The 14,526-nt window shown below is 47.4% G+C and overlaps 1 protein-coding gene across 6 annotated transcripts in view; it reads right to left on the reverse strand.

Moving 5' to 3' along the window:
- The window catches only part of EHBP1 (EH domain binding protein 1), a 204,652-nt gene extending 190,757 nt beyond the window's left edge, over positions 1–13,895 (reverse strand). For all 6 annotated transcript variants that reach the window (XM_063391613.1, XM_063391615.1, XM_063391611.1 and 3 more), the window contains exons 1-2: positions 13,618–13,895; positions 12,146–12,558 (exon numbers count right to left, since the gene is read on the reverse strand). In XM_063391613.1, the coding sequence (XP_063247683.1) occupies positions 12,146–12,249 (104 nt within the window). In that variant the 5' untranslated portion in view covers positions 12,250–12,558; positions 13,618–13,895. The remainder of the gene's footprint in view (positions 1–12,145; positions 12,559–13,617) is intronic.
- Positions 13,896–14,526: the final 631 nt, after the last annotated feature.

Raw genomic sequence — 14,526 nt, forward strand, 5'->3', positions numbered from 1 at the left:
AATATTTAAATGAAACTGTTTTCATTCAGCACAGAAAAGAATTCCTGGAATACTTTTAGATTTCTCCCTTCACTGTACGACTCTTACTATCACACTCAATAAGAGGTGAAATCCTAATTGGCACGCACCAAGAGAAGGTGGAACCTCCTTTTTAAAACAGCTTCTGAAGGAACTGTGATTATGATGAATTATGAAAGTGAAGCACTCCTATCTGTTTGGCAAAGCCAAAGGGAAGGATAGGTGTTGTGTGACGTGTCTGATTGCTCAGGCACAGTAAAACAGTGAAGCTGCTGCCTACAGACAAGGTCCAGGCACACGTATGTGCACACTGCTTGTTCAGCAAAATCAACTCTGAAAGCTCAACGTGACACAGTGAGTTCCCATTTTAAAGACGGCACACTTTCTCATAACAATTTTCCGTGGCCTGGAAATGGCCAACGTTTGCCTGAGTAAAACACAAAAATCTGATGACAGCTGATTATGGGGATTGTATTCAATGGAAGAACAAAGCCTGGGGGCCTGCTACAATTGTGAGTATTTCAGTAACCTAAAAGGCTTCACAATGTCAAAGTTACTTAATTTACCAGCAAGAAGGCTTGAGGTTGTAAAGAAAGTGAGATTTCTGGCCCTGCTCAGCCCATGTGCACCACAGCACACCTGGAAGTCTCCCAGAGCAACCAAAGGTGCACAAGATTTGTCCCTCACTATCAACAGCCAGTCCTTTTGCTATTCACCATCAGCATCCTGGCTTTCCATCCCCTTAAGATGGTTCCATTGCATACATTGACTTTATACACACACTCTGCATACTGAACTATATATTTGTACTTAGTTTGCACAGCTGACACTTCTTTGTCATGTGTTACCAGCTTTCAGAAACATCTCCCCACCTTAACTTCTTTGCTGGAAGTATGTTCAGTATGAGGAGTTAAGATCCCACCAATAAAACCTGAGCTAATCAGAGATGATTATGTTGGCAGAAACACAAGAAGGCTCCGTGGCTGTTCTCTGAAATAATTACTTTTGTTTCACACACTGGTTGCTCATATTTAGGTCTCTGTTTTTGTATCTCCAAACCCATCAGGGTCTGCCTTGTTTAGCCTGTACACACAGACCAGAAGACATTCAAACAGGGAGAAAAGCCTCACGTTCTGCTCCTTGCTCCCCTGCTGCTTCCCCACCAGCTCAGATCACCTCACTGCCCATCCTGCCCGTCTCTAAGCAATGCTGAAACAAGACAGGTGAATAGTCCATGAAAAAGCTGCAAGGCTGACCATTTCAAAAGCTTCCTAGGGCAGCAAAGGACAAAATAACCCCACAGAAGACCTACCAAGGCTTCTCTAAGCCCCTCTATGGCACTGCACAGGAGGAAGACCAGGGCAGAGCACTCATTCTGTGAGGTTAACAAGGCAGCAGGTTTCTGCTTCTGTAGGTCTTTAAAGGGGTTGTCAGCCATAAGAGGTACTGACAATTCCCACTATGAGGTGAACACAAACAAATCAGGATAAACTGCAGTCTTCCAAACTGCAGTCTTCCAAACTGCAGTCTTCCTACAGCTCAAGAATATTTTCTTTATTTTTTAGATTACAGTTTGTTGACTTTACCATTAACTGCAAGTCAAGTAAGTATCCTCTTTTTAACTGCTGCTAAAAGCAGCAGTATTATTCTTCCCCCTACAGCACATGATCTAGTTCCCTAAGAACCAAGTTTGTCTGAAATAAATTTATTTACTGAAGTCAGCATTTTTTCCCCAGGAGGAAGCAGGCTTTGTGTACTGTAAATGCTTTATTAGGGTGCACTCCAGACACCAAGACTGAACCTATGGGCAAAAATGTCCATGTTCCTCTTTCCAGCAGAGCAACAGGAAAGGAGACAAGGGGCTGCACTGTCCCCTGCCACTGCACTACAACATCAGGCAGTAGCAGCAGTACTGAAGTGACTGCTGATGGGTCTGAGCAACACCCAGCACCAGGACAGGACAGCCCCCATAAATAAACTGAAAATGCAGGTAATGCCTGCTTTTTCTGCCATCTTCCCTTGCAATACAGCTTCTCCCGAGGCAGCGAGAGCAGGAGGTGGCTCCAGGAACAGATGGGGAGCAGGGAAACACAGAAACGTATCTAGCAGCTCCCTGCTCCAAAAATACACGGCACAAATGGCCACATGGAAGCACAAACTGACACAATCCCTAGTTCCAGGCACAGGGAAAGGAAGCTGGGCAGCCAGCAGCTTTTGCCCTTGCACATTCTCCACTGGCTAATTAAAAATGAAGGTACAGGATTGTGCCTGCAGCCACAGGGTCTGACCAAGACTCCTGTCTTCTGTCCAGAGGCCCTTTGTCACACAACCCATGGAAATCATCCCTGGAGATTTCCGCCCCTGCAAACCTTAGCTGAAATTGCCTGCTGAAACTTTCCGATGCAACGCTGAATTTGCTGGCCAGACAGAAAACTCAGGCGTGTTTTAACATCACAAAAAAACCTGTCCCTCTATGAAGCAAAGCTAAAAATAAGGGAGAGGCCCAAGCTTTGAAACCAACAACACAGCAGAAAACTTGTCATAACCACTGACAGCATGGACCCATGAACCACAGCAGTGTTGTGTGCCTGGAGAAAAGGGGTGTCCTGGCTCCCTGAGGAGTGGCAGCAGTGCTGGTGTGGGGCTGTGGCAGGCTCTGATGGGGCACAGGGGCTGCCACAGCCCCACAGGCAGCAGGTGACGTGTCAGGGGCAGTGCCCCACACCCAGCCCTCTCTAGGGCCCTACTCCAGCACTCCCCTGGCAGCAGCTGCAGGCTTGCAGCTTTTCTCCCCAGAAAAGAGGGCAGGATGTGCGGGGGCACAAAGGAAAAGTTGCCTTTTTTATCCCCACTCCACAAGGCAGTCTTACAGTCACAGCCTAAAGAAAGCAGCATGTCTCAAGCAGTGCACCTTTATAATTCTAGCACCACACTCGCAATCCTCTGGCAAAACATCCCTTGATTACATCAGTGGCTGTGAGAACTCAGGGTGTTAAGATTACTCTTGGTGAACCTTCAGCTAATTTTTTTTTAAAAATCAGATCCCATTTAGTATAGGGGAAAAAAGGAAATAATTCCTTTACTGCTTTAAGACTGTCTGTCCCAGTATCTTGAAGGGATATGTAGACACTGGAGCTCAGAGTAGCCATCTACAGGGAATAAAGTAAGCCATCTTAGCAGTAAAGCCAAAATACCCCATCAACAAACAGACAAAAATTAAAGCAGAGCTTATAACCCATGATTCCCTTTTCCACATACACAAATCCCAAAAAGAGGGGGAAGGGGTGTGAAAACACCACTGTATTTTTAAAAAGTATCTTTCTAAAAGTGTTAACAGTAAACAAAAACCATCCTAAATATGCCTCAAAACCCAGTAACGCTGTTATAAATTCTTTCAATTTTTGTGGTAGGAGAGGAAGTGGTAAAAAATGGGTCAGGCCTTTCTCATTCTTAAAATTTTCTTACATGTCAAAGATGAGGAATGCAAGGGGAATTCACTCACTCAAGAGACACTTACTCCAAGCACTCCATCCAGTTAAGATCTGCTCTTGAAGAGAAAAAGAAGTTTAAAAGTCTTGTTCTCTTGAAATTTTTCACAGCTTTATACAACTATTGCTCAAGTTACCTACAGGAAATGACAAACCACTAAATCAGTTTTCCAAGAGACACAACTGATAAAAGACAGGTACAGCCAGAAAACACAGCCAAACAGATTTGCCCACCTGTCAGCATGGCCAGAGCTGTAACTCCAGAGCCATAACTATGTCAGGCGTCACTAGGAGCTGTCAAGGTTAAATCCTCTGCTAACAAACCAAAGATAAATCGGCAATAGGTTGGTTTGGAAATTTACAGATCTGAGTTAGATCTCTGCTAGAAAAGCGAAGTTTTGACAGCTCTTTTTTGTTCTTTTAAATCTCTTCCTGTGTACTGACATAAACAAAGGGATCCGGAGTTTACTCAATGAGCAGACCCTGCAAGTCAAGGAAATTCACAGCACTTGCTGAGTGGCAGAGAACAACGTGCTGCCAACAGCATTCAGTGATCCAAACTCTCCAGTTACTTCATTCAATGCAGCTTTTGGTGTTAACAGTACTGGCTGTGCAAATACTCCTCCCAAGCACAGCTGGGAGGGGAAGGTTAGTTTATGACACCAGAGTAAAAAGAGGCATCACTGCATCAGTCTTAGCCCTGAAGAAAGGTCAGGACAGCTATCATCCTGGGGCATCAGGCAGCAACATACCTAATGGAAGAGCTGGCTTCGGGAATGCCTTTTGTCTGCCTGGCCTAGGCGAAAGGTGACGGGGCTTGTCCCAACAGGAGCAGATGAATGCACGCTCCCAGCAAAGCTGCACGCCCATCAGAACCCACATCTCCCACCAGTGCCACCCAGCCAGCAGCCCCAGACAGCTCTGACCCGTCCTACAGCACCCAACAGAACCTCCTGGGTGAGAAACAAAGCCACAGAGCATGAAGGGTGACTGCTCAGTACAGGTGCTCATGGAGGTGGCACACAGGAAATGAGCAGGAGCCAAAACTGATGTGGTAGGAGAGAGACTTCAAATACCCTGGATTGCTCTAATTCAGTTGTTCCTGGAACTAGAAATTATTTTGCCCTTGTGATGTTTGGTCAGCACCGAAGTCATTTCTCAAAGCAGATCCATTAGAAATGGAAGGTCAGGGCTGCTTGGGTGCTGTTAAGCTGATACAGCTCACCCAAAACAAAGCCCACAGAACGACTGCAGGAGCGTGCACGTGAAGTAAAACCTGAAACCAGTTTGTGCTAAAATAAATACACAGAGCCACAGAAACTGCAGCTCAGCAGCTGCAGACACTTAAACAGCTGCACAGCCTGGCCATAGCTTTGGAGTAATCCTCAAGAAAGTCTCCTTAAATAATAATAAATTAGAAACAGAAAGAACATTATTGGGGAATAATGACTCTCCACCACAAAGAGAGCCTCAACAGGCAAATGAGAACTACTGCTGCACTGCTCATCTTTACAGGTTGCAGGCAGCTAGGAACTGTGGTTCAGAAGGGCATGCACTTGTGATTCATCTCAAAAGCTTGTGCACTTTGAAGCCCTACAGTGACAGCACAGGGCACTGACTCAGGCTCTGGGTGACTGAGCTGAAGCGCTCTGAGATGCTCGTGCCTGCAGCTGTGGCTCATCTCACCGCTCTGGCAGATTTTCCTCCCCATTGCATCAGGGCAGCATAAGGGAGCAGTGCCTGCTCCTCAGCTGCTGCAGCTCACACTCACCTCACGAATGGGAGCTGAAGCTGATGGCACTTAATACCAACCCAGCTCGCAGGCTCCCTGTCAGCCTGCCTCTGCTTCAGGGCAGAACACGCCTGCTGCTCAGGGACAGTGACACCCCGCTCCGCTCCTGAATCCAGAAAACCTCATGAGTCAGAGCCTCACACAGCAGCACTGTTAGTTATGGTTCTGCTAATTTTAGCTCATGCTTAACCCACAGTTCCCAAATCCCTGCAATGCCTCTCCAGGTGCCAAAAGCCACAGCTACCCTGTACCTCCACTGCCAAAACACACAGCTTCCCCACCAGAGGCTCTGGTGCACTTATAGAAACTGCGCGCTGCAGAAAGACACTCTGCACATGAAGACAAGAGGGAGAAAACAAGGACAGCTTTATTTACCCCACTGCTCCGCGCATATCTTAAAATAAGGAACAAAAGTTCATCTGCACAGTTCCTGTGTTTCAGAGTCCACTCCAGGACGCACAAGACAGACTTTGTGCAGAGGACAGCTCAAGGAGTGTCCCACAAGGTAGCAAAAGCCTGCCAGGGCCAGCTTCTGCCCCAAGGAGTGAAAGGGGAGAGAGGGGCAAGGGAAACAAACACACACTTCACACACCATCCTCAGAGTAAACTGGGAAAGCTTTTAGAAGTAAATAAACACACACACCCCCGCCCCCATACTCTCAGAAAGCCACCCAAGCAGAATGCTTTTACTACCGTAGCTGAAGGGTTTGTTTTATACCAAGAGTTTCCTTAGATTTAGTCAACATTACCAGCCTCCTCCTCCTCCTCCTCTCCTTATTCACACTAAACTGTGAAAAGGACTTCAGCTCCCTCCAACCAATTAAAAACTAATTGAAGCAACAGACTGGCACTATACAGCCTGAGCAGGCTAAAAGATGGCAGACTCAGCTCATATGAGGCCTACACAATGTCATAATTTTCATTTTATTTCACCTCATAGCACAAAGAGCATTCACAAGGATCCAACCCTAAGAAAAAAATGTAAATCTTTACTGCAGTTCAAGCCCATTGGGTTCAAATGAACAGCACCCGCTCTTTACTGCCTGTGCGCACCACAGTGCCTGCAGGAAGAGAGCAAGGTTTTATTTGTTCCAAGAGCTCTGTGAGGAAGTTATGTACACACACAGTTTCTCTCTCAAAAAATAAAGCTATGTTAGAGCATAACTTAGTGTATTTTATTCATTCGAGGAGACACCTTCACCACTTTGGCCATTAAAATGAAGTTTGTCTACACCTGGATATAATGGAACACTTTCTGCTTTTGCTAATTATTTTTGTTACTGCTAGGACAGGAAACAAGGAATGGCTGAAAAGAAATGTGTCTTTCAGAGACAAACAGAATCCAGAACATGTATTTATGCCAAATCTTTCTACCCTACGGATACTAAACTTTGTGCCTGCATCTACCAATGCACTCTTATAGGAACTGGACACAGAGTCACAAGCACTCTCAAAACATTGCTGCAAATAGAACATGGGTATAAATGTGCAGCACTGACAACCTGAGAAAAGCAAGAAACACTTCACAAACACCTTTTCTACTGAAATTTCTTTGCTGCCAATACACAGCCAGCAACTTTGATGCGAAATCCCTAACTTGTGGTCCATGGAACAGACCCGAGGCTGTAAAAAGGGTCAGGAAGGGAAGCTTGGCAAGGTAGGGAAGGAAAGCAGCTGGCAAGTAGGAGTTGGGATTGGTAGACAACCTCTGATAGAAGTCAGGCAGAGTCTGTAGGAGCAACTCCATGTTTCTGCAATGAAGGATTTTCTTTTTGATACAAAGAAGAGAGATGCAAAATGACAGAGGAGAATTGCTTTTGTGTGCGGACAGTAAATGTGTTTTAATTGACTGCAGAAAAAAAGGGGGAAGACAGCTGTAAGGCAGCTGGTGGTGATTATTTGGAAAGAGTATGTTTGACACACAATTTAAGCCCTCAAAAAATCCTCAGTCAAAACCAGAAATGAATGGCAAAGAAAATGCTGAAGTATATTTGCAAATGGAGATTATTTAGTGTGGAATCAGAACCCAATAAAAAGTATAAGGACAGAGTACAATTTCCTTGAGAAGAACAGAAGATAAAACATAGCAGAAATTGCACGGTGCTTTCCTTGCACAGGTCATACAGTACATCACCAACACCCCAATCTGATCAAAAACTCTGCAGGGCAAGCCCATGATGACACAACACCACAGTGCACAGCAAAACTAACTCCAAGAGATTCAGTATGATCATCCCTTATAGTCCAATGCACTTAGGTACTCCTGAAATCCCCTCCAACAACCGTGCAAAGCAGGAAAATTGATTGAGCAATGTGACAGCCCGGCAGCACGCAGGCACACAGGCATTCCACAGCCAGCAGCTCAGCCCAGCTCTTCTGGTGGCCTTTGGCACTGCTGGGTTTGCTGGAAAGCAGCAGCAGAAGGCAGGAGCACCAGTGTGAACCGTGGAATCCCAGAAAGCTCATTTCTCTCCCATGCACAATGTATGCCAAATCTTAAGATTCCTACAGCATCCAGTTATGAAACTACAATAGAAGAGGAAAACAGATGGCTAAAGCCTCAAAAAAAAAAAATAGATTAAGCCTTGCTTCATTTCCTAAAGAGAAATATGTGTATTTGAAAAGAGAGAACGTACTCCAGACCATACCTAATCAATATAAAAATAGGCAACTTGCCTCATGGATATGAAGCCTGTCTTCAGTTAAAGCTTCTCAACATATGAAAAGTTTAACCCTTTTAAACATCGTGGCTCACTGTATTTGTAAGCAGGACTTAAAAGCAAAGCAGTTCACGTAAGAGATGACAGACATTACAAACATTGCACAAAAATAACGTAATTCTTACTCTCTAAAGCAACTCCTGAACATAAATCCTGTATGAAAGCCTCTGTATTTACTCCTTTCCAGACTTTGTAAGCAGTTAGCACCTATGTTCAGGTAAGCAGCTTTCTTGCTTATAAAAGCATCCAATGAACAATGACAAGTTAAGAACTTGGTAACCTCAACTCTCTGAGTCCAGCCACTCTGTGGAAGCCAGTCAATATTACATTTGAAGCCTCTATTCAGTCCTTGACTCGTGAGAGATCACACAACAATAAGGAAACAAAAAAAACCACCCTGAAGAGCTCATGAGTTCAGCAGTAGATGTGCCAGCAGCTCTATAAAACTGCTATCAGAGCTTCAGGTCCAAGTACTGGAACTGATCTCTGGTCCAATGGAGAAGTTTACTCCTCTGCTGAGCCTGGATCTCGGACAAGCCTTGACTCAGCTGCCTCAACAGAGGCCTCCAGCAGCTGGGCAGCCCCGAGGTACACAAGAGACTCACGCCAGGCTGGCAGCTTGAACCAGGACCAACAGGAGACCTGGGCTTCTTCAAACTGGCAGGGAACCCAAAGCATCCCAAACAGGGCCTGACACCAGTGCTCAGGCAACTGGGCTGGGTCTGTGCACGAGTCACAGCATTGCAGCTGCCAGGGATGCCCAGCACACTCCTGCCCTGAGAGCACAGGGCAGGAAACACAGCTGTTCCTGCAGAAGCCTAAGCACAACGAGTGAGACTGGTTTCTGGTTTTATTCAATGACTCTGAGCATGGGCACTGAATAAACTCCCTCCTGGCACACGTGGTCCTTCCACTGCTGAGGCTGTGTGGAAAATCCTGAGCTGCCCCAGCTTAGTCCAAGGGTAAATGGAGGATGACGCAGTCCAGCACCTTCAAGCAAGCATCTTCCAAAAAAAAATCAACTACTTATATGATTAATGTAAAGTACTATGTTTTTGCAGTCGCAGGAGTCACTAATCCATATTAAAGACCAAGACTACATCTGTTTATTTATTTTTAATGAAAGGTTCTAAATAAACCAACTGTTCAATTTTTCAAAAGTACTGAGCAGCCACAATAATTAGGTCTGGGTCAGTGGGAGCTGCCAAAATGCCACAGAAGTGACTCAGTCCTGTTAATTATCAGAAAAATAAGGAACAGTGACAACACTGGACACTCCATCATGACCTATCTCCCCCAAACACACCACCATGAAAAGCAATCATTTGAGACTGGCTGGCTGTAACCACTCGTAGGGACAAGAATCAGAAATTATAGACAGGAGAAAAAGCAAGGAAAGGTTTCAGTCCTATCTGGCCAAATGCTGCTGTACCTAGAGATAATCCTTTAAAAAAAGTGAAGCAGCAACACCACAGAAGTGGCAACTTCTCACAGTGCCAGGAGAATCTGAGAAAAAAAAAAAGAGCAGGGGCTATTTTAAAGACTAAATTTAAAAACAAAAACAAACAAAAAATCCGATCAATACAAGTGTGAGTATTGAAACCAACCAGAAATTGACCCAACCCTGCAAACCATCCACAATCAGTACAAAAATATTCTAACACACAAGTTGTTTTCTGAAGAGTCAGACAAATGCAAACCTAAGAGAAGACAGCAGTTCACAAAGAGGCACACAGGCTGTTTTGGTCGTGCACAATCCCTGCTCACAGACACTTCTCAGTTCCAGTGTGCTTATGACCGTGTTGTCATTTACTTTAAAATATGAATGGAGCATTCTTTTCCTCCAGAAACACTGCATTGTTAAAATGCCAGTACATTAAAATAACTTACTGCTTACTACATTTCAATCAAACAAACTACAAACTACAGCACTGACACTTAATATATATTGAGTGCTTTCAGCAGGAACAGCATATGGAGCTCATTTCTTGTGTTTTGTTCTCACATGGGCCAAACCCAAGAGGCAAGACTCAGAAACAGATGAAGCAGTGATCCTGCTGGCATGCACAGGAACTGTATCTTCTCCAGAGTTAGGGAAACACTTAGTTGGAGGCTCTCAAAATACAGAAACATTTAACCCTTCGTTTCTGTAGAAGTTTGGCTTATGAAGTTTGATTTACAGCAGCAATATAATATCTTAGGTTGCATTCTCAAAGAACATTTTTGTTAAGGTTCTCAAAATAACAGGAAGCAGAATCAAAAAGCTTACAGGCAAAGGGCTTTGTGAGTTATGTTTTTCCCTATTGTGATTTTTCCTAGAATTCATCCACATTTCACCACCACACTGTTCCTTTGTAATAACCAACACAAGCACTGCACTTGTCTATATTTAAACTCAAGAAGGTTCAGAAGTACGACCTTTTTGCAAAAAATTAATTGGATATCTGAGGTTTTGAATGGTTCTCTCACTGCTTTGGACACAGACATTTTGCTAGGTGGGCACTCTCAGTTATGATTAACCAATAAGCTGCCTGATTCTAAAATAATAAAATACTTCACAGGAGTACTTTTGTGTATGACTTTTTCTTGAACCAAGGAAAGGTTAGCTGCAATTCCAATGCCAACATTCCCCTGCAGGATTTATACTTTAGTGCTGAAGCATTCTGTAAATGCTCAGCAATGAGAGAATGAAAATGAAAATGAAACCTAAAACAGCCTAGTTCATGCAAACAGAACATAGTAAGTAATAAACCCAACTGCTGAAATAAACCTGATCAACTGAAATTACTGTGGAAAACTCCTTGGCCTCTTTGGGACGGCAGATCCCATGAGAAAATCAGGACAGCCTATTTCAACCTCTGCCACGTTTCCATTTGTAGTTTACTCTGTGAAAGCAAGTTCAACTTCGAAAACAATTCTGTTTCTTAAACATTCTAGGCATGAAGACAACTCGCTAAAAAACTCCAACATGTTTAACCTGACAGTGCTCCTTTAAGAGAGAGCAGTGTACAGCCTTCCAGCATATTTGACAGAGATTTCCTACTCCAAGAGATAGAATTTAAATTTGTAGAGGCAATTACTCATAAGCAGTGAAAGCAGCCAATGCAAGTGCCAAACTTGCCAACAAGAAGAAAGGCCAACTATTAGAGAGGAGGCTGCAGTTTATTACAAGGCAATCTGAACAGCTCAGTCCACAAGGTCTGGAAAGCATTTTCTTCATCCCCTGACACTACATGCTCACATTAATGTGAGGAATTATGTCAGTAATATCAATATTCCAAACATATAAAACAGCAGTTAAGTATTTATATAATGGAGATCTTCCTCTGCCTATTTAAAAGCTGCTTCCAGTCTTGCCTAGCAGAGATTTATTTAAGCTTATTTTGCTTAAGGAAAGATGCTGTGCCAGACCCACACCACTAACTGCTGTCTGGCCAGCTCCAAAGCCATCCAACTGGACCACCATCACATAAAACTGCTGTCTGACTAAACAAACACCTGAAGGCAACTCCCAAGGACCTGCCTCTTGCCCCTTCCTGTTAAAAGCTGGAAAGGAAACACAGGAAGAGAAGAAGGAGAACCACGACCTCCTCAGGTAAGGAAGTCACAAATCAAAATGGGCATTAAAACCCATATGGCCCATGAGCACCATGTCCAGGACTGGCCTCCAGTGCCTCCATCAAGCACCACCAGTGTCAGCAGACAACCCTCAGCATCACCAACCTGAACTGGCAGCAGGAAAAGAGCTCAGGGGAAATATATAAAAAATAAATAAATAAAACCCAAACAAAACAGCCCCAGCAAAAACCCCAAACCGACAACCAAAACCGCACCAAGCCACAGATGTGAGCTAACCAACGCACCCTCCTCTGCGAGGCACAAACAACACCAGCCTAGAAAATCAATAGTACAGAACAAATCCAGCAGGTCCAAGGTAACCATGCAGCAAAGGCAGCACTCCCTCAGACAAGCAGCTCACACAGCTGCTTCTGCACTGGGCTGGCTAGGGAAGGTAAGGGGGATGCAAGAGCAATGCACCCACCACACAACACACAGCAACATCCTTCCTATTTCAGCACCAGCAACTTACTCCATCATTTTTTACAGCAACACGAGCTGCCTCTTACCATTTTTTGGTGCACTCAACCATCAGTTCCTGGTAAGAGGCCACAAACTGGAACTTGGATGCATGTTTCCCAACACGCTGCAGTCTTTTCCAAACTGAAGCCATGATGGTGAGGAATGCCAGTCCTCTCACACAGCAGCAACTGTGTGAATGCCAACGTAGGTCTCAAAGAGCGTGTGTGCTTGATACTCGCGGATTTATGTACAGACACAGTAAAAAGAGTGTGTGAGAAACTTGACGGGATGTCTACAGTTCATATTCTGCCTCGCCCCTCCTCAGGGTAAATCCCAGTCTGGCAGAATGGCTCATCACTGGCCAGGAGCAGCACGCAGTAGCAGTAGGCAGGGAATGGAAAGGAAGTCCTCTCATGGAATCATCATTCTTCACGCAGTAGACGAAGGGAAGATCGCAGGACTGGAAGACAAATAAGACAGGGAGAGAAGGCATTGGTTAACACAGTTCATACTAAGTGCTGCAATTGCACGTGATCTCGTACCTTTCAAACAACTACAATCACCCAAAAGAACGCAGCCCCTTCCTGTTCTCATCCACACCCCCCCACCCCCTCCCCAAACCCAATAAAATAAATAAATAAAAATACTGCAGCAATTTCAGGAATTCAAACCACGAGACTGTTCGGAAACGTATCAACATATCCTAATAGCAGCAGCATCACAACTGGCAACGACAACAAAAAAAGGCAGCTCAGAGCCACACCAAATCCTTGTGAAGCATCTCCGGGAAGCAACGCAAAGTGGCTGAGGTACTGCCAACATGCACCCAGAGGGAGGGACACGGGGAGATGAAGTTCTTTGTCTTGATGACAAAAGGTGTAACAGTTGTTTCCTCTAGCACACCTCCCGCTCTCCTTTCCATGCCCAAAGAGAAGGATCAGTCGAACAGACAGAAAGAGAGTGTTGCTGCCCAAACGCCTGTGCCAGGGTGAGGAGGACGAGGACGAGGAAGGGGCATTTCCCGGGTCCTGGCTACCCAGGATTCCCCATCTTCCTCGCTGCATCATATTGAGATGGAAATGTCTGTCCATCCTGCGCTGAGGAATGATCATCAGGGAGGTGAAAAGGGAGAGCAGAAACCCAGGTGGGTCTGCTCCCTCGAAAGGAAAGCAGCATCTGCGCCGGGTGCAGGGGGGAAAGCCTCTTCATTAGGAATACAGGGAAGCACAAGCTGGCCGCAGCTGGCGAGAAGTCAGGGTAGGATGGCATCAAAGCTGGAGAGGAGGCTACCTGAAGCAGGATGGCCCCAGGGCGGGGGGTGCCCACGGAGCCCCGGGGCGAGGAGCGCCCTGCTCCGCCTCAGCAGCCCGTGTCACCTCCGCGCCCAGCCCGCCGGGCAGCGCCCCCCGCCCTTGGCCGGGAGCCGGCGCCGTTTAAAAATTAAAACGCCACCGGCGGGGAGCGAGGAGGGGAGCGGCGGCTCCGTGAGGGGACGGGCGGCTCCCCGCGCGGCACTCACCTGCCGCCGGCTCCTCGCGGGCGGTCCCGCCGGGCGGGCGCGCTGGCACCACACGGCAGGCGAGAGTCAGCGCTGCCGCTGCCCATTACTGCAGCAGCCCCGCCGCCGGCAGCGCCCTGCGGCTGTCCGCGTCCTCCCGCAGCCTCATGGCGAGCACCGCTCCCCCGCCGCTCTCCGCGCCGGCCGGGCAGACAGCGCTGGTCGCAGCGCGTCTCACGCCGCCACCATCGCCCTCCTGCCGGCGCTGCGCCGCGCCTCACCCGGCCCGCCGCTCCCCCGCCCCCGCCGCGCGCCGCGGCCCGTCCCCGCCGCGCCATTGGCCGCGCCGCGGGCCCTCCGCAGGCCATTGGGTACTGTGCCTGTCAATCATCTCGCGCAGCGGAGGGGGGAGGTAGTGAGGGAAGAGGGGATCGCAGCTCCTCATCTCCCGCCCCCCATCTCCCCCTCTGCTCTGATTGGTCACAGACTCCGAGAAGGCTGGGCTCCTTCTGAGGAGAGGCTTCTCCATAGGTCAGCGCGGCCGTCTGTCAGCGCGAAGACGCCCGGCGATTGGTTGCGGCGCTTCCTAGAGCCGTGGGGTGGGCGAGGCGCCAGGAGCGGGCTGCCAGGGGAGGGGCGTGGCCCCGCAGCCGCCCCCGGGACTCGCCACCGCCCCAGGGCCGGGGAGCGGCGGGAGGGGCCGGGCCGGGCCGGGCCGGGCCGGGGAGGGAGCCAAAGATGCTTCCCCTGAGCCGCGAGCGAGCGGCCGCGCATCGAGGCGGCGGGAGGGGAGGAGGAACCGCGGCGAGGGATAGTCCCCGCGCTGGGCCCGCCTTGAGGAGGGGTCGTTCAAACGCCAGGCCTGACCCAAGTGCTGCGGCGCAGAGCGCGGTCCCTTAGGGGCTCCGGGATTCCGATGGGAAATCGATG

Source organism: Prinia subflava, chromosome 2 (genome assembly GCF_021018805.1).
Source record: "Prinia subflava isolate CZ2003 ecotype Zambia chromosome 2, Cam_Psub_1.2, whole genome shotgun sequence".
Taxonomy (NCBI): domain Eukaryota; kingdom Metazoa; phylum Chordata; class Aves; order Passeriformes; family Cisticolidae; genus Prinia; species Prinia subflava.